The following is a 27,476-nucleotide window of genomic DNA, read 5'->3' on the forward strand; positions in this document are numbered from 1 at the left end:
TCCTCCTCTACACTACCCAAACCCACCCCAGGCCTGATAAGCTCTGCAGTCTCAGTGAACAAAAGCAACCAGAACACACCCCAGCCTGAGAAAGACTAAAACTATTTCCAAGTTTGGAGAAGATTTGAGCTTTTCCTTCTTTTTGCAAGTGTCTGCTTGGTTTGTCACATGAAGTAGTCAAAAGGAAAATTCTGACCACAGTAATTATTCCTCTCCTGGTCAGAACTACTACATTTTCCTTCTTCCAACAAATTCAATGCCTCTTCAGAAACTTTGGGAATGGTGGAGACCACACGTGAGAAAAAACTGGCTATTTTTAGGCTAAACTCTGTTACATTCTGTGCAGTGAAGTCAAATTTGCCTTAATAATTTGATTATTGGATTGATTCAAAATGAGAAAATTTGCACATAAAGCTAACCAACCTTACTGCACATTACTGGAACTAAGACAGCTCCAGGAATTGTTCAGCTTTTTCCCTAATGAAAGAGCTAAAGCCAAGGCATTTCATACCTGAATCTGTATCATGAGGAGTGTATCAGGGACCTGAAAGCAAGCAAGTGTAGCTCCTCACTGAGAATCAGAATATAACAGCTCTGAACCCTCTTATTTGACCAGATGTAAAAATGAAGATAAAAACATATCTACACCACCCCTGGAGGTCTGAAGATAAGAAAATCCTGTAATTAAACCTGACACTTCTGAATATGTAATTCACCGGGCTTTAAAAAACCAGCTGACTTCTGGCCACAGCCCTGCCAAAATTTCTGTGTGGTACCTGACAAATCATTTAAAATAATTTCCACTCAAACTTTCAGTGGCATTTCTTCCATGACTGTTACTGCATTTCAGTCTTAGCCTTTTGACATAAAATAGCCAGATGCAACAGAAATCAGAATGCACAGCAGCACCGCTCTGTCCATCTCTTGTTTTTCAAGTGCACACGATATAATCTGACTTGGAAGAGAGGGAGGTGAACTCCAGAAAAGAGCTTTCACACTGATATTTTCCCATATGTGTATTCCATAGCTAGAAGAGAAGAAGCTGTCATCTTCTGGGAAGCAAAAGATGGTGCTGAAAAGGGGAGGCCAGAACTCCCATCAACTGTGAACTTAACTGCCACAAGTGAAAGGCTTCCTCTACTTAAATACTATTCCCTGCACAAAGGAGTGGACAAAGCTCTGCAACAAACAAGCAGCATTTCAGAGAAAGAAAGAAAAAACAGTGGCATCTTTGAGACCAGCCCTCATGTGTTTAGTTTCCAAGTTCTCTCCACCCAGGGGCTCTGAACAGCAGACTGACCTGTGGCACACTGGCAGTCGTAGCCGTTGGGGCGGTCAATGCATTTGGCTCCATTGAGACACGGCGTGCTGGAACAGTCGTCTATGTCAATCTGGCACACGGCCCCACTGAACCCTGAAAGGAACACAAACACATGGAAACCCAGAAGTCACTGGAGGAGCTCATCTAGACAGCTGCACTGTCAGGAATTACCTCTCAAGCCCACCCAAAGAGAAGCTCAGCCAATCCACATTCAGTGGCATCACGAAGCACAGGCACCACGCCCCGCGCGCGCTGGCTCCTCCTGCAACCCACCCTCCAAAGGTTCTGTCCTCCAGGTCAGCTTGAAAACTGAGATGGCCAAGCCAAAGAGAAACAAAGCAGATGGAGCTCATACTGGACAGTATGCCTGCCTGTAAACCTGAGATCCCACTAATAAAAATCTTTAAGGCAATCAAAGCAAGTGGCTAAAAATAAAATAACAGTGCATACATCACTAGGGCCTTCAGACTAGAATTACTACAGCACTATGGAATGTGCTGCAAAATAGCACTGGAACTTTCAAAACAGTTCTTGAAATAGCCAAAGTATTGACAGGTGATGTCAGGTGATGCAGATCCGTGGGCAGTTTGAGGGGAAAAAAAACATGAGGAATTCTTCTTGGAGGAAGGAACCAAAGCAAGAGCCTGAACATCATTAGTTCAGTAAGAAGGGATGCAGAGTAGGCTTTTGTCATGTAAATTCTGAACTCAAAATTTCTTGTAAGCCATGAAGAAAACGGTTGATGTTCACACTACAGCTAACATTGATCCCTCAGCTCGGCTATTTTTCTTTTCTAGTGGAGTCCAATTCATCTCACTCCTCATGCAAGCACCATAAACTATTCTGATGCAAAACCAGCTTCTGCCTAAAAACCTCAGAAAAAGACAAAAAAATGTGCAGAGGGTCTGATCTTTAAAATGTGCTGAGAATCTCACTATAGTTTCCACAACAACAGAAGCTCATGTTGCCAGCTGCCCTTTTAGATGAGGTGTCCAACTGTGTGTTTGTCAGTGCTTACCCAGTTACAGGAACAATATTACTGCAACCAACATGGAACTATTCTGATTTAATAGTGAATGCAACTCATTCACTCACTGCCCTAAGAACAACAGAAACTCACAAGAAACATTTCACCCAAACACCTGTGCAGTTCTTGGTAGGGTGAAGCAGGAAAAGCTTCCAGAAATAAGAACTCACCAGGAGGACAGACACAGAGGAAGCGGTTGACTTTATCAAGACACACTCCATTGTTCACACAGGGATTACTCAGGCATTCATCAATATCTTCTTCACAGTGAACTCCTTTAAAACCTGTTAAAAAATAAAAATAAATAAGAAGAGGTGACTAAAGGCTGTAGAAAGTGCCCTTGAGAGTGTAACTGCCTCTTATACCAGTGCTGAAAGTCTAAGCTGAGCTCGATTGCAAGTTTGCAGTCTGGACAGAAACTACAAGGTAAGAATATACACCAGAGTCTAAAAAGGGATGTTGATTGTGTAGATTTCACTGTTGCTGAAGATGCTCACCTAACCAGCAATAGCAAAAGTCAATGCTGAATTCACATCTATTGTTTTCTTCCAATTGAGAAGGGGTTAATTACTTTGTAAAAGGTATATAAACAAATACAACAGATAGTTTTAGCTCAAGGGCTTTTAGCTAATGGAAGCGTACAAGAAAAACATTAAGAAGGGTGAAATACTTGCGACCAGCCTTTCCTGTTCCACCTTTCAAAACATACTATGCATTAATAAATACTATGTTAATGAAAACTCATTGTAGTTGTCAGGGTATCATCTGATCTCCTGCAGGGGTCACAATTCTTTATTTATGTTTATGTTTTTAGTACTTCATGAGTCTGTGCAATTGCCAACTTGCGTCCTTTTCTTTTTTCACCCATTTCTATCAGAGTGCAAAAGAGAAGACTAACATTGGTCATTGGTTACATTGGCCATGCAAGCTGTACAAGCACAATTTCACGAGTAGCTTTTTTTACAATGACTTCCTCAGTTCAATGGGAGCTCACATTATTTGGTGTATTTTAAGCAAAGAAAAACCCCGAACATCATTATCCAAAATCATCACATGCATACCTCAAAACACAGTCACTCTTTTAAAGGTCGCACCTGCTTTGCTTTCCCGAAGAGAAGACTCTGCACACGCACTTTACCAGATGCAGTAACAAATACTTTCACCCATACTCAGCTCAGAAGGATAACTTCCTTGCTGATGCAGAGACTGGTTTCTTTCTCATCCCTCTAATTGCTTTCTCCCTCCCACACACAGATGCCAGGTCCACCTGGCTGGTGCCACCACAGCAGGCTCTCTGTCACCGTTTAGCCTCAGCCCTTTGCAGGCTGGTGCTCTGCGTGAGCAGAGCTGGCAGCCCTCCCTGGCTCTGCCTCCTGCTCTCTTCCTGTGCTGCAAGTCCCGTCTTTGTCAGAACTGCCCTCACCTGGCATACAGAGACACGTGAATCCTCCAATTTTATCCAGGCAGGTGGCGTCGTTCTGGCACGGGTTTGAGTGGCACTCGTTGATGTCCATCTCGCAGCGAGGGCCTGTGTAGCCCTTCAGACACTCACAGTGGAAAGAGCCCTCGGTGTTGACGCATTTCCCGGCGTGCTCGCACGGATTGCTGTTTGCTGCAAGGAAAGGAAAGACGGGTGTGTGTCAAAACCTCTCCCCAGAGCAGGAAAGCCACAGCATTCTTTATTAGTCGTGGTCTTTTTTTCATGGGCATTCCTTTCTGGCAAGTAATGTTGGGGAAAGATTGTTCATCCTGCTGGGGAAAGGCCACTGAAGAAAACAGTGGCAATTTCCTGTCTGTCAGGGGCAAAAAGAAGGATTGCTGTCACCATCAGGGACCAGAGGAGTAACTCTGCTCCATATTACTAGCGACAGTTCTCAAGAGAAAAGTATCAGCCAGCAGGGATTAGAGAACTAATAATGGTTTCAAGGCTTTATTTCCAGATCACATTTTACATTTACTTCATTCCTGAGGCCGACACGATGCCGCCACAGCCACAAAACAGCCAAACTTGTCCTTCTTGTGCTCTCAAAAAGGAACAGCACTCTTGTCCAAGACAGACTGAGGAAGGAAATTCAAAGAAGTGCTTCTTTCCAGCCCTTCCATGTGCTGGTTAGGCATTACCTTCACGCATCACTCTCTAGAAGCATGAACGAGCACTCACAAAACTGTAAGTAAGTCTCTAAGGGTCCAGTTAATCCCCAAAACAACACAACAGCATGCTATCAGAGAACTACAGCTTTAAAAGCCCACGTGGTCACCAGTCTTGGAAGGCACTCAAAAGATCCAGCCATATTCTGGCTGTCAAACAGCCTTGATATATTCCTACCCAGGCCGTAGCTGCAACAGCTCCCACACGAACTGCGGCACTTTCATTGCACCCTGCAGTTCTAAGGGACAGCTTAATTATCACATCTGTTTGCAGGCACTCCCCACACAGTGCTAAAGCCCTCTTGCTCAAGGAAGAATGGTTAAGCATCCCCCTGCTTTTCATATTCCAGCTCAAACATGGACAACTATTCCAGCTCAGCCCTTTGCCCCAGGTCTCACACAAGGTTTAAAATGCATCTGAAGGCACTGAAATGGAAGGGGGAGGGCACAAAAGAAGTCCCAAGTATATGGAGAAGCTATGACAAAATGTGTATTCTTTCACTCACAGAGAGCAAACAGGAACTCACCCATTGCACATTCATCCACATCCTCAGTGCAGTCTGCTCCCTTATGGCCCTGGGGACAGGTGCAGATGTAGTTTCCATTCACAGGGTTGGTGTCACAGAGAGCACCTTTCTGGCACGGATTGCTAACACAGGCATCATCCAAGTGGCACAGAAGACCTAAAGAAGCATCCAAGAGTTTATTAAAATAGAGAGATGCAGCAGTCAGACTGTATTTTACATAAATTCTGTGTCCTGATATTTCAGATAGAGACTGCCACAGCGAGAAACTTGAGTAATATCTTACAGGCTTGAGCCCATGAACCACCATAGGGAATTCATCACACACTTATAGAACACCATATTTAAATACAAATTCTGTTACTTTAGAGGTGTCTCCGGCACTTCTGAAGCAGGAAAATGGCTGACCATTATCAAACTCTCAGCCCTGGAGCAGTTAACTAATTCTTCTCTCAATCCAGCATGATAATTTTTCTGACATCTGAAAAGGTGCACATGAAGCTCACTTTAATTCAGATATGCAGATCACTTTTATTTCCACGTAGTTAGGAGATACACTTTCACCTAACCTAAACCAGAAAATTTTCCACTATACCAGTGAGGATGCCCAGGTCCTAAACAGAATCATGTAGAAATATCTAAATTTGCTTTCTGGATTATAAAGGTCATAGAGCAAGTCACACTCACGTGCAACTTCTCAAGCAAATACAGATTCTGCTAAGGGCTAGAAAAAGATCTTTCCTCACAACCTAAACTGTACTAAGGTTGTCTTCTAGTCTGGCACAAATATTTCTTTGTCCCAGGCTAGAGGGGTTTAACAGCTCTTTGCTCACGGACAGTGCCTTTCCTCCTGGTGGCAAAGCGCGTAAAATAAACACGCTGCTTCAAACAAGCACATAAACCCCAAGAAGCACCTTCCGTGGAAGTGCCAGACTCATGCAAGTCATGTGCCCTCACCTGCCTTCCCCTCTGGACAGATGCAGGAGAAGGAAGCCACCCTGTCGATGCAGGTGGAGCCGTTGGCACAGGAGGCAGTGAAGCAGTCGTCGATGTTCTTGCTGCAGTCGTCCCCGCTCCAGCCGTTGACACAGACGCAGGCGTAGCCCCCGTTGTGGTTGGTGCAGGTGCCCCCGTTCTGGCAGGCATTGGGCTGGAGCTGGCATTCATCCACGTCCTCGGTGCAAAACTGGCCTGGGGCACAGAAACAAGCGGGTTTAATGGCACCTCAGGTGCTGGGACTCAAGGAGGCTCCTGCACAGACAATATGACCAAAGGGAATGCTGTAGTCCCCCGATTGCTGCTCCTCAATTCCAGCACCCTCCAGTGCCAGAACATCCACAGCACTGTCACCAAATCAGGCAAGGACAACCAGCATCCCTAAATGACCCCAAAGCAAGAGCTGGGCTGCAAATGACTTTAAAAGAATGACTTTCAAAATAATGACTTTAAACACGCACAGTGCAAGAGCCAGCAGGCAGCCTGCAGCTCATTGGAGATACATCTGAGAGGAGGTGAGGAGCAAAAAGAGCGAAGGGCTGCCTGCAGGGCAGCCACAGGGACTAAGAGAAAAGAAGGCATGACAAGAAAATCTTGGCCAAAGGAGTATCAACAGGTCAGCAGCAAGGTTACACCTGTCAGAAGAACTAAATTCTTTCCTGTATAATTATTCAATGATGATTACTCAGTGAGGAAGAATAGAATTCTTAAAACTCTTCCACCTGAAATATTAATTTGCCTTGCCCCAGGTATTGTACAGACAACCACAAATACTTGGGGGTTTCTTGGTTGTTGAGACATTTTTTGTTTTTCTTTAGTAACAAAATAAGTGGTCTAGAAATGTTCTTATGACCAGAGATATTAGAGAGAAGAAAACAAATGTACACTCTCAGGGAGATTTAAGGAAAAGGACCAAAGGACCAGTAAGAATGAAATAATTTTCAGAGGATGCTGAACTTCACAGTCACATCTACAGAAAGCTCTGCAATTCACATTTAGTGAAGTTTTTTTTTTTTTCTGAAATCCATCTTGCTTTGACATGAAAATCTGGAGAACCTACCACTTGCAATAATATTTTGCTTCAACAGTTATTCATCTTCCCCATTAAAGTTGCATAGTTTAATTTTAAGCCAAAATTGTTTAGCTGAAATTTCAAGTAATTTTGAGTTTCCTGAGCAGATAAAACCTCACAAGCACCAGCCCATTTCTTCCCAGGCTGGCATATGGGTACACATGTGCAACCACAGAGTACTGGTCATAGTCCACAATCTTCTTCTTGATAAACTATTTCTCTCCTTTCAGATACATTAAAAACTCTAAGCACTGTAAGTTTGCCTTTTTTTTTTTTTTTTTAAACACTTCTTGGTAACTTGCTTTTGCCACCCTTCCTAAAACGTTGATAGGATGCACACAGCATCAGAAGATGGCCCTTTATCAGAGAGTGAGATTTGGTTTGTTTGATGTGACCTTCCCCTCTTGCCCAGCTGACACCACCTCTCACTGGCTTTCTGTTATTTGGGTCAAGGCTCTTCAGTAAATGTGCTTCTACCACAAGATTTCTCTTCCCCATCTATTCTATCTGCTGCACATTTATATTTACATGGAATTCCCCTGGTATTCCAAGAGTAAGAAATTCAAGAGCAGGCCACAAGTCTTCTCTGCCAATGCACCTGGGCTCCAGTTTATTCAGGCTTTCCAAATTAAAAATACTTATCAGATGTTGGTAAGTCACATTGTTTATTAATGGCACAGAAATAATGATGCAAGAGTACAGACACACCCTCCTCCAATACACCAAACTGAAACATTTATCCTGAGCAGGAACCCAAAAGCATCCAAATGTAACCATCTCCACCTACTATACTCATGATTCCTTTTGTTTTCAAAGTACTTAGATAAATCCTAGCCTTTGATCCTGTGAGACTTGGATATTTTTTTCCCCACTTAGGGGCAAAGAAATAAATTTATTAAAATAATAAGTTGAATAAGTTGCACAATTGTGTTCTGTGCATATGTTCCATTCTTTGGTAGGACTACTTCACAACAATAATTTTATCACTTGGAAAACCGTAACAAAATTTTGACAGCCATGATAATTACAGTAGAGTTTTCAGAATTAGTCTTCAATTCCCAGTTTGCTGAGTGACAGAGTTGGGGAGAACTTGATCCCTTGCTATTGTCATCTGTGAAACACCTGTGTGCATGATGAACAAACCAACCGCGCGTTTGTCACACTGGAAGTGGTTTGTTCAGGAGCTCTCAGCGCTGCCTTGTCAGTGGCCACCCTGGAAAGAGTCAGAGAGCTGGGGCTGCCTCTGAGCAGTCACGCGTATCTCGCAGCTCAACACGCTCCACTCCCTTCAGGAAAAAATAATCAACACCTTATTTGCTTATTATAAAAGTGATTTTCCTTCTGTTCTTGGAGAGGGCCCAGCCCAGATCAAAGCACTCCCTCTCTGAGGAACCCTCGCAGCGCTCACATCCTTTTGGCTCAGCCAGCCTGAGCTGCCGCCACCAAAGCACCAAGAGGTTTTCGGCCACAGCACTCCACAGGGTGGTGCCTCAAAAAATCATTTGCCTTTCGACTGGCTGAACAGAACTAAATATACAAAATGCCACATAACTCCTATACAAAATACAGCATTCTCTGGGCTGTCGGCAAGGGCGATTGAGCATGGGAGTACGTGCTGTAAATTTGTACCTTTTTTGGTGTCGGGGGATGTTTTTTATTGTTGTTTGTGATTTTTTTAAGCAAAGATGGGCTGAATAATCACCCATATAAACTATCAGGGCTTGGTTCTGACTTCCCATTTCGAGTGTCATTGGTAATACCAACACCTAGGCTTTTTTTTTTTAGTATTTTTTTTACTAGTACTCACTCTCCACTTCTAGAAAGGACAGCACCAAGTGACATCATTGATGTCCTTGCAATAACCCTATGTTCTTGGCTATTCTATTTTTCTGCAGTCCTAAACTAAAACTTTTAAAAGGTCAATCAATGCCTCCACAAGAGAAGAACACAGAGCTTAAACTTCTACAAGCACTTCAACTGTATTTTAAAGATATGCCAGATTTGAGCTCCTTGAATCTGGTCCTCACTTGGCTTCTCCAATTTCTAATGCCCCTCTTGCAATACAATTGTATCTGTATTTAATTATGAATAGGAATCAGAGCTGCACCTTAATGCAATTTGTTTTAAAAACAAAGGAAATCCAATTCAATATATTAAGAGGCATAAATGAACAATTAACTATTGCATTTTACTATTGAATATTTTAATGAAAAGATCTTGTTCCTAACTGAAGACTTCTCTCTACCAGGTTAGTTAGATTTAAAATAAAGTGGAAAGAGTTCTCATTTCTGAAACAATTTACTTAAGACATGCTGCTTTGACTTAACTGTAACAAAATAAATATATTTATTTGTAGCCATGTAGTTGGCAAGCTTGTTTTCTGCTTGTTAAGAGTTTTAGGAAGGATCAAGTCTTTCATTCGCAGAACAGAAATTCAACTTCCAAGGGCAAAGTCCATTATGGATTGTACAAACTGCACAGTGTAATGCAGTTTGTAATAGCCCAAGTCACTTCTGAATGCTACAACCACTGAATGTTACTTCATCTAGCTGCATGTTTGTGTAGGTATTTCTTTCCTTGTGCTCTCACTAGTTTCAATTACTTTTCTAAGGACACACAGTAAACACAGGCTGAACTACTGAAGTGTGAATATACTTACAGTACAATATTTTGATGGGGAAATGGGGAAACAGACATAAAAGACAAAAAGAAAGGAAACACAACTTACTCCAAGAAGGTAATGAAAACCTAGCCTGACCTTGGTATTTGCAGAGCCTGGGAAATCAGTAAAATGCCGACTCAGGTTCTAAGTGACCTTGTACAAAGTAAACAGCAAGTCCATGTGGTATTTCAAAATTGAAAACTAGAAGTAGAAAAAGGGAACAGCATTCAACTCTTAGCACTTTTTGCCCACTATGAAACTAAGTTACTTCCTGCATATTTCCCCTCAGAAAAGCCATGTGGAGTAAGTCAGACATGTTTGCTGCTTTGATTGCTCCCATTTTCAGAGCTCAGGAACTGCAAGGAACTCCAGGAGCTTCTCTTTTGGCAGACACAGGGTTCAAGGCCTCCCTCAAGTAGTTGTACCAGATCTCACTGATGAGAAACAGCCAGCCCTTCTCCTTCTTTATGTTGGAAAGAAAACAAAGCCTGATTTATACAGGTAAAGCAGCATGCTACACCGAAAGTGAGGAGCATTAGCTTGAACAAAGCAGTCAGTGAAACAGCCACCCTGGAAAGCAGCACCAGACATCTCCAAAAAACTGATCCTACCAAACCTTAGAGGGCTTGCATTAACCTCAATTCCACCTGCATTGATCCTGTAGCCCAATGCAGGACCCTCAGACAGTTCAAGCAGAGGACTTCATCTTTGGCAGAACAGTTTCCAAAAAGGAGAACATTTTCTTGGCCTCTTAACAGCAGGAACGTCTGCTGATGCACAGCTGGAATATCAGAGGCTAAAGCTCCTGACAGCAGATCTAATACAGTTTAATCACTAAAAACATTTTGTAGGGCAAAGGGTGCAAATACTTTCCTGTGCCTTGAAGAAAAAAAAAAAAAAAAAAAATCAGCTCCTTGAAAACTGAGCTGGGAGGAGATGGCAATATCCCATTTCTCTCAAAATCACAACCAGTGATTTTGAGAGAAACATCCCAGTACTGGGCTCAGACTGAACTGGAAGTCAGAATATCTTACAAGTTTAGTGATAGTGTAAAGGCAACTTTCTGAGAATCACAAACTGGTCCTTGAGGTCTTAAGAGACCCACTGGAAAGGGAGCATCAGGTCTCAAGAAGCTTTTATGCCTTCATCCACTCAGGAGCTCAAGAAGTTTGTCACTTATCTCAGACACAGCACACAGGGGGAGGTCACCAGTTCTCCTGAAAGGGCTACCTGGGAACTATAAACCACATCTAGAAAAAAACTCTTTGAAAGAGTAGTTTAATTCATGAAGTATTCCAAAGATTGCTGTATGGGTTTTGAATACGACCAGTGTAGCTCAAAAAAGCATGGCTCATTAGAACTGTTTGCATTTTTAATCCAAGTTTCAAAGGACTACTAAGTGAGAAAGTGAACGGCATCTTATCAAGACTCAAGAAGGGGCTAAGAGATAAGGAACAGTATTTGTGTACATGACCAAATCTAATCGTGGCAGAAGGTCATCAGTGCCACACTCCAAAGGACCATGCAGTTTCTTCCCCCCTCCAACCACACGTGTGCACATTCAGGATGCCAGCTGGCAGGCCTCTGCTGGCTGGAGAAGGACATTCCTCTGTCCAGTTCTCTCTTGCAATGCAAGAAAAATGCCTGCATTGACAGTGTAACCCAACATGCATCCAGCAGCTCAACGCTCAGTTTCCTCACGCTCCTGTGTGAGCCTTCTTGGCAAACAGAAAGGGAAAAAATTGCATGGAACCATTGAGCCTTCCAGGAAAAGGGTATCTATGAAAAATACTCTAGCTCCCATGTTTCTGAATTGTGTATTTCTAAAAGCATTCACTTCAATCTTTAACCCACAGAATTATCCATACTCCTCGAAACAGTTCAGCAACATTTAATGCACACAGGCACTGGAGTGTCTAATTAATGACCCAGAAGTGATGAAACAGTAGGCAGTGGTGGCTTTAACAAAATAACATTTCTCTTTTCCAAGAGGAAGCCAGGGACTTCAGGCAGATTCAACCAAGTGCAGGCAAGGCTGGAGGCACAAACACCAAGCAAAATACAAAGGCAAACAGACTTGCTGCAGAAGGTTTGGGTTAGGCACTCCTTGAGGAAACACCAGCTTCCCTAGAAGAGCTCAGCAGGGACCTCTGCTCAATCACAGCTTTAATCAGCAAAATAAACACTGCTGAGCAGACATTTGACTGCAAGGAACAATAACTAATGCAAACACTGGTTGTGCAATGGGGATGGCACAGCCTCTGTCAGGAATACATTTTGCAGTACTGGAGCCACCACCTCTGAATAAAAAAGAGGTAGAGTTCATAGCCTGACAGACCACTGGAGAGAAGAACTTCCTAGGAGACTTATAAAGGAATTGCTACCCACAATGGGAGAAAGAGAGCTAATAAAGAGTGCAATATATCAGTTGTTGCAGGGAAGATGCAGCACATGGCAGTCTACAAAAGAAAATATTTGACTGTTTACATAATTTGCTTTATTGACACTAGATATCTCAAAGCAGAGAACTGCAAACTTCTCTGAAGGAGAGAGTCTTTATCCAGACCAAAAATGTCCCAATAAACAGGCAATACTGAAAGGGATCTCAAATGTGATGCCCAGATCACATCCAAATTCTAGACCCTTCAACAAAGCCACTTCCACACCTCCCTGCAGGCAATCCAACAAATGAGACTGATACTTTCAGTTCCAAGGATGGCTTCAGAGGCACACAGAATTCCAAGGACTGCACTGTTTGCACCTGCCAGAGTTGCATGTGTGTTCTGTAAAGGTATTCCCTGCTGAAGTTTTACTCGTTCCCCCAGAAAAAAGACTGAAGCCAACTATTTTCCCCTTTCATGAGTTTTCTAAAAGAACAAGCAACTCAGCTCTCAAAAATATGCTCCTTCCCCAGGATCTCACAGCATCTTTCTTCCAGAGCAGCAAAGCAGTAGCAGCCATTCCCAAACCTCAGGTGCTGGGGTTTTGGTTTTGCTTTCATTTGATCTCAAATAGATGTCAAATACCATCAAAGAAACCATAAAATTTAATAGCTTAATATAGAATTTGGACACTTGAAGACAAATCTATAATTGTAATGAGCAGAGCAAGCATCTGTGTTTATTTTAGGCTAATATGGTAGAGAAAGAGTTTAATTTCATAACCACACTGGGAAGCATGCAGTGGAACTAATGGGCTTTTACAAGGGATTTTACAAGCCCCAAATACAAAACTCTGGGCTTTAAGAGACTTATGCACGGCCTGATCCATTAAATACTGCCCTAAATCACTCCCCACAGACTACTGGGAAGAGAGAGAGCAGTCCTGACCAAGCTCTTCAGAGGCAGCAATACAAATGATCAGAACACAAGTAATTAAAAATTCATTAAAACTGATGCACTAATGACAGACTGGTTTCGTATCGTGGTGGCAGGTGAAGTGACAGCAGCAGGACAGAGAAGTAACCCACAGGAAATACACATCACCAAGCTACTCTCTGCTCTGTCCTTCTCTTTACCTCCTCTGGAAAATCCAGTGAATCAGGGAAATACCAAACAAGTGAAAAGATCTGCAAGGCAAAAAAATACGACAGCAGGAGCCAAAACTTACAATGAAAGCTTCATATTCTCAAGCTATCTCAGCAACCCATCTTCAGTAATTACCCAAAGACAAATCACCTCATTTTAAGTACAAGGGAAGGGACAGAAACTGCCAGAAACAAGTCAGCTGGAGATGTAAGAACTGTTACCTACTAGTCTGGTCTCACAGCAGACATCCACCAACCCAGCCTCACCAGAGGGGTCTGGCCCGCCTTGTTTTAGTGCCAAGCACATAAAAGAGGTACTGAAAACCCAAGGACATCTCCACAAGCGATCATCTGGCATATCTGACTGCTGAGAGTATTTCCCCAGCTGGAAAGGCACCAAAGGCAGGAGGGAAGAGGTGGCAGCGCTGGACGCTGCCACTCTGTCATCAGATCAGCTCAGCTGTTCACACCTCAGGTGTTTTATTGCTGCTGCCTCCCACCCAAGGCCTGGGAATGAAAAGCAGCACCAAGCAAACAGGAGGTTGTGGTAGGTGTTCCAGAATCCATACCGGATAAAGGACTAAGGGTGTAACTTTTAATGCCTCTGGAATCCATCCTCTCCGCACGACACCGAGATCAAGGGCCACAAGAGAAACAACAACATGAAGGATCAAGTCTGTTTGTGTCCAGCACTTCGAATCATTTGTACATTCAAGCTTGGAGCTGCCAGCTCTGAAGGCTGCCACGTGCTCCCTGCTCCCTTTGTGTCTGCCAGTTCAAACACGACAGAAGAAAGCGAATCGTGATCCCTCTTGGCCTCTGTCAGAGCTGTCTCTGGGAGATACCACTGCAGTGACCCCAGCCAGCTTATCAAGCTCGGCATAGACAGATCCCAGCCAGTACCAAAGAGGCCACTCTGCCATTTAATAAAGCTTGGAAGGCACCAGAAAGCTGATCACTGCTGCTCTGCTGGGGAAGATGACTGTGCTTGTCGTGGGAGCGCGACCCAGCCGCCCTGAGCTCACACAAAGGTCTTGGGACGTCATCTAGGATCATCAGGAAGGACAAGAGAACAGCCCTGACAGGGCCCTCTGGCACATAACCATCAACACTCTCTGTAAAATAGCAAGGATGTATATTTAATGATTTAGGAGACTGGCATGTTCAATATTTATCATCCATGTCACCTATTGTCAGAGTCAGTTCCTCTACATTTAAGTACTCCAAGAAGGCAGCGTTTTTGGAACACTAAACTAACATGACTTGTCACTGTGTACTTTGGTGACACAGAAGCTGAGGAAAGTGGTATTTGGCAAAGAAAGTTTTAAGAAACAAAATGCCAGAGCATATGCTCTTACACTAAAATGTTACATATTAGCCTTTTGATGTTTATCCCCCTTCTTAGAAAAGTCACGTCTGCCCAGAGTTTAAGACTGGGACTTTCAAAGAAAACCAAGGCAGGGAGCAAATATTACTCTAATTAAATAGGAATCGAACCCTTAACACCCCACTTTGAAAATTCCTGCCTAAAGCTCTGCAGAAAAAGTAACCCTTGTGCTAGTGTTTAAGAGCATATGACCAAGCTAACAGCTATTTTAATTAAAAAGCACAGCCCTGTTGCCTGAAGAGCTTTTCTGCTCAAGACAAACATTTGCTGCTTAAGCTGGAGTTCTTTGGTGGAGTCAGCTGTTAGCACATTGTGCTTCCCTTAGAGACAAAGGTCGCCTAGATTTGAAAATATACAGTTCACTGAAGCCCTCTTTTCAGGGGAAAACAAAGCCTAAATAAATACAACTGCCATGGGAGTCTCGCCTTCCCAGCCACAGGGTAGAAATAATGAAAGGGAGTGAGCAGGCCAAGCCTGCATCTGAAGCACTACAATGCAGATCTTCCAAAACCCACCTGAGAGTGGCACAGAGACTCATCCCACAGCTCCTGATGCAGCAAACTGTGCAAAAGACTTAACTCCATGGAGGGCACAAACCTTTACTGTGCTGTGCACTGCTTCTGAAACATTATTTGGGCCAAAACCAGATGCATGGTGAGCCTCTAAAACACTGCAGACTTTCCAGGGGAGCAGGAGTCTTTCTTAGACACACAAGAAAAACATAAGCATTCATAGCATTTAGTATTGATAATCACTTAGGCACCCAAAACATCTTTCTAGACCCTAAGCTGCACAGGTTAGGTCAACAGAATCAACAGGTGCATTTTAAACCAAGCTTTGTTTCTTTAGATGAATTGTAGCTAGAATGACTGAGTAGCCTTTAAATTCTCACATGGTTTTCCCCATGTGTGCAGAGGGACACCCTAATCTTCCATACGACTTTCAGCCCTGGACTGCCATCACTTCCCTCTGCACCCACTCACTGTGAGACTGCCCTGTGAATTTGAATTCCTGATCCCAGGGGAAAAAAAAAAAAAAAAAAAAAAAAAAAAAGCAAGAAACGAGGGGAAAAAAGCTGGAAAGGATTTTTTACTAGATTAGTGAGAAAGTGGCACAGTCCAACAAATCCCAGAGCCAGCTCAAGGGAAAGGGAAGAGTGTCTGTGATGTCTGTGAGCTGGGAGAGAAGGTAATGACCTTCCTCCTCAGACCACAATGAGGTTGAAGAACAGCAGCATAAAACAGTCCTCACATGGCACTTTATCCTGATATTAGCCAGGATTTTTGGGTAACTGACTCAAAGCACACTTACACCAAATTCTGTGGCTTGTCATGCACAGGGAAAAGACTTCACACTTTCATAAAAGCACCCACGACTGTCTCCAAGGAAAGGAGGAGCTTCATCACACATCTGCACCACTGTGCTTTGAAAGGACCTAACACACAGAGGTTCTAACAAAGGCCCTGTCCTGGGACAAGAAAAAGCCATCTTCAATCAAACCAACAATCAGTCAGCATTCAGCAACAGGAAAGATCTGGGGCAGTCTCACCCAAGCACACCCGAGACTGCCCTGCCAGTTAGAAATTTGTGAGATTGATAATGACTGTAAACATATGAAATACGAGAACTTTGAAGGTGACAAAACCACTGGTGACAGCAGGAATTTCACATCATTGTTTTTGAAAGGCAAGATTTTATCTTTCCGGAAAAAACAGCAAAACGAGAATGAGAAGGCAGGCACTTCAACAGAAAAGGAGCAGTGAGCTCTGTTTGAGGAGCAGGAAATAAGACTGAAGGCAAACAGCATCACAAAAGGTAGGAGCAAGCAGAAAAAAGAGTGTTTTTTTAAAAAAATGCATAATTATGTATCCCAGCCTACCACCTGTCAGGGAATTACAAGAGGCAGATGGTTACCAATAGTTACTGGGACAGATTCCGTTTCAGTAAAGGTTGCTTCGGTCCTCCTTTACATGAAACTTGTCTTGATCAGATGCAGTACAACTTCTTGATTTTTCTAGCAAGGAATGGGACTGCTTCTCTGTGCCACGAAGCACAAACCACATTAACAAACACTAGAGAACGTCACCCACAGCACAAAGATTAAGACTAAAACTGCAAACAAATATTCCCCAATAAGAATTGACAAGTATTTGAAAGCCGAGACTGTTACAAAGACAGCACATCTACACTGTCAGGTATTCTAAGAAAATTTAACATCTTTCTTTTTTGGCTGATGTTTCCTTACAGATATGAGTATTTGGGATTTTTTTAAAAACTACTACACAATGTCCTCTGACCTCATGATCTCATTGGAAGCTTTTGTTTTTCCGAAGTGCTCATTCTCACAGCTTAGCCCTGCTGAGCTATAACATTTATCAGGACAGACTCCAAAAGAGCTGCCTGCTCAGCTCTCCCCTCTTTACTTACCTTAGAGATGATTTAAAATATTATAAACCCCCTGTGTGTAAAGGATGGACCTGCAGTTGTGCATTTCCTTACTGCTGAATAACTGATGTTTCATTGTATACTCCTGTCAGCACCAACTGCAGTTCAACCTTTAAAAAACATCATATTTCTCTCCAAACTATTGCAGAAGTCCCCTATCCATCCTCCCTGGTTTGTGCCCTGCCTCAGTGTCACCTCTCATGCCTCCAAGCTGGATGTGTAGCATTTTCCTTACCTCCTTCATCTCTAATTGAAGATGCAGGGAAGGGATTTGAGTCCATTCAGAAGGAAAAAAAAACCAACCACAAAAACCACACAAAACAAAACAAACACCTCTTTCACAAAAATTGTTACTGAGATGTCATACAAACTTGCACTGTGCATTTCAGACAGGACAGTTCCATAACCTTCATTATTCAAACAGCCAAGCTGCTGCTTTCTAAATTGTGAGATCATTTTTATTTCCACACTGACCTAATCCTAGAAAGACAACAGCCTTGAGAAGCCATCACCTAAAACCACTGCTGCACTGATAACCTCAGCTGCACCATAAACAAGGCATTCTCAGAAAGCCCATTCCATTAAACTGTGCTAGAGAGCCACAGGAACCTCATGCTGGGGGAGCTCCTCTCTCTTTCCAGGGTTTCCCTGGAAGGAAGCATCCTTCACACACACAAGGTTTACTGAAAGTGCCATCCACAGAGGAGAAAGATGGCACAAGAAAGGCCACAACACTGTCACAACTTTTTCCATTGCTACTCAGAATCCATGAGAGGTCCAGAGAGGGAACCACCACAACTGCACTGCAAAGAACTGATTGGGGAGACAATCTACCACAAAACCAAACAGAATCACAGCCTATTGCTTGTCACAGAGAGACCAAGGTCTCTTCCAGGGGAGTTGCAGAAATCATCCCTAGCTGACAGCAGACATCCACCTAAATCCTGTAAGCCAAGCTAAATTTATGATGCCAGAATAATCCCTTGGAGACTGTATGCTCATGATCATTACACCCTCTGTGCTTGGGAGCAAGACAGATTAATTTGCTACTGACAGGCGCCAGAAATCGTAACAAGGGTTATAATTTCTGTGGGATGGAGCAAGACTACAGGGGTCACTGAAGGTTTGTTGTCTCCACACCCAAGCTCTCATGTTTTCCTCTACAGGTTTCAGTTTCTGCAGGCTTTCAGGACATGGAGAAGTAGTACAGAAGCAAGGACGCTTGCTCATTGAGGGGAGGACTCATTTTCTCCTATTTGCACATAGTTTCAAAGAGCTATGCAAGCTGTGGTGCACTTCACTCTTATGTGGTTTTCACTTCATTTAATAACGTACAATTGTTTTAGGTTAATGAGGGCTCTTACCTGGCAGCCTCCTTTGCATTTAATGACAAACTTTTTACAACCAGAATTAATGTTTTCTGAGGAAAAAGGCATTTAAAAAACTGGTTTTAGGTCTTTTGTTTCTCCCACGGTTTTCAAATAAGGGCAAAACCATACTCAGCTGAAAAAGTGCATCAGCTAAGAAAGACTAGTATGACTCAAAAAACTCAGCCCATAACCGGAGGTGTTTGTTTATTTTTGAGGTATGGACACATTTTGCAACTAAATACGACACTGAGTTTCCTGTAAGCTGCTTCCTTATATTGCGCATAACACTTTCTTAAAATTCATGCTTTTTTCCCCTTCAGACTCTGAGTAAAACCAGACTCATTTATGAAAGAAAAAGAGCTTTGTTAGTCAGAAAACACTAGATAAAAATAACTCAAGCAGGAAAATAACAGTAGCAAAACCATAAACTTCCCATATATACACTGCTCTTCCCATACATACACTGCTCTTCCCTTCTTTTCCCCCTACCTTTCAGATTCGTCCTGTTTCTCAGCAGCACTACTATAATCAACACAATCATTACCCCAACTTAGAAATACCCCTACACGTATCAGCAAATGCCCACTGCTGTAACAGCAAAGCTGTTTTGTGCTTTTGGAAAACACTTCTCCATTTACAAAGTGCAAATCCAACCGAGAAGCGCAACTCATGGGAAAATTCTCCCTTGTTGCGGTGCTTCTGATGCTGACAGCTTTTCTTTTTAGGGCTGCGCTGGCGCCTGCCCCAGCTGTGGGCAGGGGGCCGGGGCCAGCACCCCCGGGTGCCCCCAGGACCTACCTGTCCACTGGGGCGGGCAGCGGCAGTTGTAGGTGTTCACCCCATCCACGCAGACGCCCCCGTTCAGGCACTTGTGGTTCGGGCAGTCGTCCACGTTGTGTCCGCAGACGCTCCCCTCGAAACCTGGAGAGAGCAGAAACAACAGCGGGCTGAAAACGGCTCCCAACCTCTTCTGAGGAGAATTCACCCCTCACGCAGCTTCCCCTCCTTTTCTTTGCTTAAACGTTTGCCCTGTTCACCTAACCCTGATGAATCCCCACCTAGCAGGACTTTGCTGAATGCCTCTGCCAATACACGCGGGTCAGGTGACACAGTTAAAACACTTCCACCATGGGGAGATGGCCAACTGTGCTTTCACAACCCAAAGGACATGAGGAGTTTCTCTTTCAGTGACTAAGGAGCACTGTCATTCAAAGCAAACAAAGCGAAGACCAAGACATTTCGATTACCATGAGATAAACTTGTCAATGCCCACCAAGCATCAGCCAGGGCAAATTTTTCCCATGGTAAAAAAAAGTTCTGGCATGCATTTCATGGATACCTCAGCACAGTCTTCCTTGGATACGTCAAAGAAAAGTCTTTCGTTTGAAAAGGAGTTTCTCTTCAGTGTTAGACAAGTCAGTCAATCAACAAATCAGCCACCACCCCAAGTGATGCTTACATACTAAGCCCTGCCTGAAAAGCAGAAGAAATCAGATACCCTTCCCCAATGAAAATCCAGGCTCCTAAAGAACACACTGACAAAATATTCTTGATAGAGCTCCCTCTCCTTTTCAAAGAAGGAGAAGTGGGGACATTAGGGAAGGGAGCTGTCAGTGATGTGTCTTCCCCTTGATTTCCCCTGCTGATTTATTTCATGCTTCATTAAATAAACCTGCCATTTCTGCTGGATGAGAAAGCTATTTATCAAAGCACAAGTGGAATGCATGCTAATGTGGATGAAGTAAATGATTCCAGAACACCCATGTTAATTTAAAACACCAGCCCTGCCTCTTCACTGCTTTGGAATGCAATATTAACACGACACAGTTCTCTCATCCAAAATCATGCTTTAACCCCTCTACTTTTGATGCCCTGTTCCAGATGCTTCCATAACATCTGTGTCAAGTCACAAAGACCCTCTCAGTAACATCTGGCCCAACACAGATCGTGCTGTGTGGCAGATGAGATGGAGACTATAAAGCTCTGAGCCAGCTTCTCCAGACCGCTGCTGCTCTCAGGAGACTCGAGGTGATTCATGTGCATCCCCATCTCTTGAACTCCTCCAGCTCTACAGAAGAACTAGGAAGTTCCAAGCTGTATCAAGTGCATTAGCATCAGCAGGGAACAACACTCAACATTACAAAACAAACAAACAAAACAAAAAAAAAACCCCAAGACTACAAGACCTTCAATACTACTCCATCCTTTCAAAGCTCTTCCAACCTCCACCCAAGATCCTAGAAATTTCATGACAGTAGGGAAGCTTAAAACAAATAGGAAATACAACATGCTTTCCCAGAGTCCCAGTCATTACAGCAGCACATTCCTGGCAAAAGCTGCTGAGGAACAACCACCAGGGAAAACAATTAGCTTTAGATCCCCATGTTTAAAAGTGTACAAAACTACCAAGCTTGAGCAAAGGCTCAGCTGTAAAACACAGGGGTGTCCTATCAGCTTGTGTTTCAACTTGGGAGGAATCATCCCACTGACCACATATTGCACTCATGCCACCACGTGATCAGCATGGAAATACACCCACAACCACAAAGACAAAAGGTTTAAGTTCTTATCTCTTCGGTTTGTATAATACGGAGACCAGCCCTACTTTCTAGTAAACAAATTTCTGACAGCAGGCATTTAAACTCTCTCACTGTACTTCACACAAAATTTAAAAAGACTCAATTATTTGCAGAATAAAGCATGGAAGTAACCCCACTACTAAAATCTCACCAAGCCATTCTATATTTTCACATTTTAACCAGTTATACTACTGCTTTGGAGCTGCTTTGAGATATGTGAGCTTTTCTCTAGCTGGGTCCCAGGATCTAATTTTGCAGTTATATAACCTGACTCTCCTCCAGAAAGCCACTGAGTTCACTGTTTTAATGTATTTGGACACCTGACACCATTTCCTGCTCCCCCCTGTGCTGGGACTCACATGTTGTCCTGTGTTTTCTCCCTGCACGAGAGCACTTTGCAACACATATCCTGACTTTTGCTCCGTATCTCAAAGCACATCAAACTAAGGAATGAGAACCTCAAGGGGAAAAGTGTTCCCACTGCTAACAGCATGTTGTTCTTCCCCTAGTATACAGACTGACACAAGCAGATAACTTTAGTCCTATGTCATCTGAAATCTCCACCCTGTTGCAGGCCATCTGATCCAATTCCCTCCAAACCTTAGTCCTTTAGCCTTATTTCAACCTACCAATTACACCCCACACTTTCTAGGCCGGTTTTAGGGCCAGTTAGTACTGGGGACAGGAAATCATGCCTGAAAATTTTCATGTTATTTCCAGACTTAGCGCCTGCTGACAGGAAATCAGGGATGCAATGAGCTAAAAAACTAAGCTGGGTTACTCAAGGCAGCACCTGGGCTGCTCACCTGGAGCAGAGGGGCACCCACCTCGGCTGGAACGCCAGGCTCAGCCATGGAGAGGCCCAGAGCTCAGGGGAAGGTGCTCGTGCCCAAAGCCTGGCACGGGGAGCTCCGTGCGCGCCGGTCCCGGTGGCCCCGGTGGCGGCACGGCGTGACGCTTGGCCAGGAACCCGCGCGAGGTGACTTCCCCTTGCCAGGAAGCGCTGCAGCTCTCACAAACAGCTCCTGCAGCCTGACAGATCGCTTCCTGAACAAGCCCTTGGAATTCCCTAGGGTCCTTATCTTAGTTAATGGGTAATTATTTTGATGGATAACAATGAATAATCACTTTCCCAGCTAAGAACTTCCTCTATTGACTTGTTTAACATTCCATTAAAGGTTGGTTGCCAAATGAAGTCCTTTTTTGTCAAATATTTATAACTACTAGCTCATTCTTATATTCAAAGGAGTTGGTAATGCTTCAGGTTATGTCTCCTACAAGGAATTTTTTTTTCACTACTACACTGTTATGATTGACCTAACATGCTCACTTGCCTACAATCCTGCTCCTACCTAAATCAACAAAGCCCAGAGGAAAAATTATTACGCCAAACGGATAAAAAATGAGGATACCTTCCAGACAGATGCAATACCAGTAGTGCATATATGTAACTTCACTTGATGCTTGCCACCAAATGCTGACTTAACACACATGACTTCATGGATTACCTAATGCAGGATTTGTTTGTGTACATCCACAAATGACAAGGGAACCTGGGAATTTTAAATAGCAGCTGGGCTACACTGTACATAAACAGTACTCGTGTGACAGCAGAAAAAGTAGCTGTGACACACAGCTCCGGGTCCTAGGTTCTTCCAACTTTTTCAAGCTCTCATTCTCACCTATCTGTATTTACAAATAAATTAAACTCACTGAAAAGGCTAAGAAGGAAACATCTTCAGGAAACAAGAACCCATTTCAAGGCCAGTGCAGTAGTAGCCTAATTATGTCTAAACTGCTGCTGGGGCACAGTTTCTTCAAAGTACTTTTACAGGTCACAAGATGCAAAATCCTATCAAGAACCACTCCAGCAGCTGGAGATGTAACTGCCCCTTGCCTCTGTGGCCAGAACACTCAGTGATGGCAGCATCCTAAGGCAGTCCAGAAGGGCCAGAGCAATTCCATTTATAGTCACAGTATCCTGGGCATTGCTCCAATTCGGAGAGAGAGTCTGAAGTGGAATTTCTCGTCCATAATCTTGGCACTGTCTTCCAGAGGAGCAGGCCTTGTTCACATCCTCCCCAGGCGTGACAAGCCACCATTTCTCTTCTCTTTCTGTTGACCTTTCCTTCCCAGACAGAACCTTTTCCAACACTTCAGAAATTCTGCTCTGGATGCTCTGCACTAAGGGGGGAAAGAAATGGCTGGGTGCCCTGCCTTTATCAGAGAGTTTAGTGCAAGCATTTGGGCCTCTCCAACAGCTCCCTTTTTTGCTGTTTTTCAAATGACTGGTTTAAAAAAAAAAAAAAATCAAGCCAGCAAAACAGCATGGCCAACTTAAACAAATACAGGAAATAGAAAAGTAAAGGCTCTCAGAGCCACATTAACTCACCCCCGCTATACAGACTGTGTAACAAGTCAAAAAAGACAGCTAATAATCCAAAACGTGTGAGGAGTGTAGGTGTGTAACTGTTACTATAGCAATCTCATTTCCATTTCCTGACTGTATTTCAGCCAGCCCACACACTTGTCTAAGGGAAAATCTACTCCTACTCAGTCTCGTGCCCCTGTAAGAGAATCTCTAAAGCAAACTGTCTCATCAGCTTGACAAGATCAAGTCCTTCCAACTTCATCTTTCTCTTCTTCCTCCCACCACACTGCCCCTGCGTGAGGCCTTAAGTCCTTGAACTGGCTAAACAGATCTGACTTTAAAGGAGATTCTGAATTTCTGGACAAGACTGTTAATCCAGAGATACTTGGTTTATAATTTCATTTTTAAAAAGATGCAAAGCAAAGAAGCAATGAATTCCTCCAGGGCAATGGTTAGTTTAGATACTGCATTTTCAAAGACTCTTTCAAAGCACTCTCCCTCCAAGCATAATTTGAATAATTGCTTTCAAAAATAATGATCCATCCTTCTACTTTTAGACTGACTTTGCTAATTTGTTCAAAGTCACATGCTTGCTCAGACAACCCAGAAAGTCGTTGTGCAGACACTAAGGTTGGTAATGTACATTTAAGGCCATTTGAGCCAACACCTCAAGACAAGGGTCTCCAAAAAGAGAAGAGTTTTCACAAGTTCTAAATGCCCTTTCCACACAGACCTGTGACTCCAGATGATCCTCATGAGAACACAGCCACTCTATATTCATCCCAAACTGCATAGGGCAGCTGAATCTTTCACACCAATAACAACAGAGACATGCTTAAGAGAAGAGAGTTTACTTTTCTAGATTACCACACACCGAGTCTGTGTGTGCCAAACTGCAATGCACTCAAGTAGGAAGTCTAGTCAAAAGCATTTCCAAACAGTCAGTTTCCCATGGAGTTGAATTACTCAGTAAAAAAAATATCAGCCTAAAAATACTCTGAATATGCAAAGACAACTAGTAGGGCCCTGTGGTCAAGACTGACAAGTGGATAGGGAGGAGGACAGGATGAAACCAGCATCCCAACCAGGTGACTCATGGCCACTTGCAGAGGTGACAAAACCAGAGCAACCCCTGATCCTGAGCTAGCATGTCATCCCCGCTGTGCATGAACTCAGGGCAGCTAACAGCATCAGAAAACAAGCAATCAAAATTTATCCGGAGACAAAAAGGGTGTGGTGAGTTGGAACTGATATCCTGTTAGATTTGGAAGAACTGGAGAAGGAAAAAACAGAAAAGAATAGAACTTAGTGTGTCTTAGGGCTATAGATGGAGAAGGGAAAAGACACACGTGCATTCTTCAAACACTGAAGTTAACTGAGACCTTCACTGACACAAAACTATGTACTTGTAGATGCTTATGTACATAGAATTTCACATTCTAAATGGGTGTTATGAGATACCACCCCAATCTCCTTGAATCTACCTCGTAGTCTTTACCCACGATTCTCTCACTCTAACTGGGTTCCAAAGAAATTTGTAATTTCTAACCGTCTTCCCCTTCCTTCCTTCCTGTGTCCTGAAATCGCAGCACTCAGAAATGAGCCTCCTGCAGTGCTCCCCACCTTGCTGAGATTTGTCTCAGAAATTCTCTTTCAGCTGACACCACACAGAAATTCTCTTTCAGGTGACACCACACAGAAATCCTCTTTCAGCTGACACCACACAGAAATCCTCTTTCAGGTGACACCACACAGAGACCTCAGGGGAGCTCTTTGGAAGGGCAGACACGAACAAGGCCACAGCCCCGCGCTCCCTGGAGCCCCACCTGGCAGGCAGTTGCACTCGAAGGTGAAGTCGCTGGTCTGGTGGCAGGTGCCCCCGTTGAGGCAGGGGGACGGCGAGCAGGGCACGTAGACGCTCTCGCAGCGCTGGCCCGTGTAGCCCGGCCTGCAGTGGCAGCGGAAGGAGCCGGGCAGGTTGGCACAGGTGCCACCGTGCTGGCACAGGCCCGGCGTGGCACACTCGTTCACGTCCGTCTCACACCTCTGGCCGGTGTAGCCCGCCAGGCAGGCGCAGGAGAACTTATTTCCAGACACAGTGCATGTGCTTCCGTTGGCACAAGGCTGAGATGTGCAGGCATCAATCCACTGGCATTCCTTTCCTTTAGGAAATCAAGGCAGATTAACAAAAAGTTATTTCTGTAGAAAACAATACCTCTTTTACGCTACCTCAAATTTTTTACTGAATTAAATCCTTACATTACCACCGGAAAACCTGCATTTTACCCCATTATATCTGAAATGGAAATGAATCTGTGGTTACAGCATGAAGCCATTTACTGGGTTGCAGCAAGATATAGAATGTTGTGATTTATAAAAATGACCTGAAGTCATACTACACACACTGACAGTCACTCTTCTTCCACCTCCCCTTCAAGAGTGAAAGGAATAAATCTCCATGCTTCCCCTCAAGCATCAAAATATTGTTTTCCCACTGAAAGATTTTGCTGGCCAAATTTGCCTTTTTTTTTTTTTTTCTAGAAACTGGACTCTGAATTCAAAGCCTAACAGCCACTCCAGAGTAGTTTCTGCATTCAGTTTTCCCATGTGGACAACCCCACAAGATCCAAATATTTTTCTGCTTACGTGTAAAGGGTAGGGAGTCTGATTCCCTATTCCCCTTTGCTTTTTTTGGTCATGAAGTCATTTAGACTTCCTCTCATTTCCTGTGCTGGAGCTAGAAAACTTGAGAGCATATTACAACTGCCCCAGAACATTCCAGGGTGAAGCTGTTCCCAAAGGAGGGGGTCTGGAGGCACAGCTGAGGAAGCCCACCTGTGAAACCTGGAAGGCAGACGCACTCATACGTGTCCTGGCCATGGGGGTGACAAGTGCCTCCGTTCAGGCAGGGCTGGGACACGTAGCAGAGGTGAGATTCCGAGTACTGACATTCCTCCCCTGTGAATCCTGGAGCACACTTGCAGGTTGGTTTTCCTATCAGGGATGCAGCTTCACAGGTTCCCCCGTTCTTACAGGTGTTGCTCTCACAGGGGTTTCTGTACTGACAGTAGTCTCCCAGAAAGCCTTCTCGACACCTGCAAGAGAGGAGAAATGAAGTGCAGCCATCCCACCTGAAGCCCTGCTGTTCTGGAAGATTCCAGGAATGAAGTCCCACGACCACCAAAAGTCTTGAATTTGCCATAATTGATGGTGACACTAACAAACCTAAAGGTTGACGTCACACGTGTAACAGGGACTTCCTGTGGGACTGTCTCAAACGAGACCACTGAAAACTTCAGTGCAAATGGTGAAATCGCTCATTGCAAAATAAATACCACATTCAATCAGGGCTGTATCAAATGCAGAACCTCGTTTTTGCACTTCTCTTCAAAGCTTCAGGAAAAGCCTAAGTGTTAAAGAACCGCTGAGTAACAATTCCTTGCACCTACTCCCATTCTAACAAGCACCCTTTTTTAGAAGAAAACCAAGCTGTTTAATAAGGCATTAATGCCACGTATTATCCATCTTCCAAGATTATTTATAAACACTGTATAAATGCAGTGTCTGGGGACCTGGAGATGTGCAGCAGCTCTTTCTCCACAAGGCTCCCGTGAGACAGGAATATGCTGTTATCCTCACTGATAAGTGCATCTGGGACTGGGACTGCCTGCAGCCTGCACTCCAACAGCAACACAAGCACTGCAGTCAGGTCTCCCACGCCCCTGGCGAGCACCCTAACGACAAGGTCATTGTTCCTCTGTCTCCCACAGAAAAACGAGTACACACACACTATCTACAGCCAGGGCAGTATTTTATACAAAGATCTCCAACTGCAGAATAATTGCAGTTACTTCTCTCTAACCTAAACTTATGTCAATACAGTCTGACTACGCTTGTCAGCTGTAATCCATCTTTTAACTGGCCTTTGTACTACAGATTTACCATTTAACTTCCAGAGACTTCCAAAGACAGGATCCAGGCAAGCAAGCCTGCAAAGCCCACCTCTGTGCCCCCCCCCCCCCGGGCCCTTTGGTCTCTTCCCGGGGGA

At 43.8% G+C, this 27,476-nt stretch overlaps 1 protein-coding gene across 2 annotated transcripts in view; it reads right to left on the bottom strand.

Moving 5' to 3' along the window:
* Window positions 1-27,476, bottom strand: part of NOTCH2 (notch receptor 2) — an 82,029-nt gene that overhangs the window by 36,912 nt on the left and 17,641 nt on the right. For both annotated transcript variants that reach the window (XR_005953809.1, XM_041420008.1), the window contains exons 3-10: window positions 26,264-26,523; window positions 25,255-25,590; window positions 19,277-19,399; window positions 5,978-6,211; window positions 5,024-5,179; window positions 3,772-3,960; window positions 2,519-2,632; window positions 1,301-1,414 (exon numbers count right to left, since the gene is read on the bottom strand). Coding sequence is in view for 1 of the 2 variants with exons in the window: in XM_041420008.1 (XP_041275942.1) it covers window positions 1,301-1,414; window positions 2,519-2,632; window positions 3,772-3,960; window positions 5,024-5,179; window positions 5,978-6,211; window positions 19,277-19,399; window positions 25,255-25,590; window positions 26,264-26,523 (1,526 nt within the window). In the remaining variant the exon portion in view is untranslated. The remainder of the gene's footprint in view (window positions 1-1,300; window positions 1,415-2,518; window positions 2,633-3,771; window positions 3,961-5,023; window positions 5,180-5,977; window positions 6,212-19,276; window positions 19,400-25,254; window positions 25,591-26,263; window positions 26,524-27,476) is intronic.

Source organism: Onychostruthus taczanowskii, unplaced genomic scaffold (assembly GCF_017590055.1).
Source record: "Onychostruthus taczanowskii isolate IOZ18803 unplaced genomic scaffold, ASM1759005v1 scaffold63, whole genome shotgun sequence".
Lineage (NCBI taxonomy): Eukaryota > Metazoa > Chordata > Aves > Passeriformes > Passeridae > Onychostruthus > Onychostruthus taczanowskii.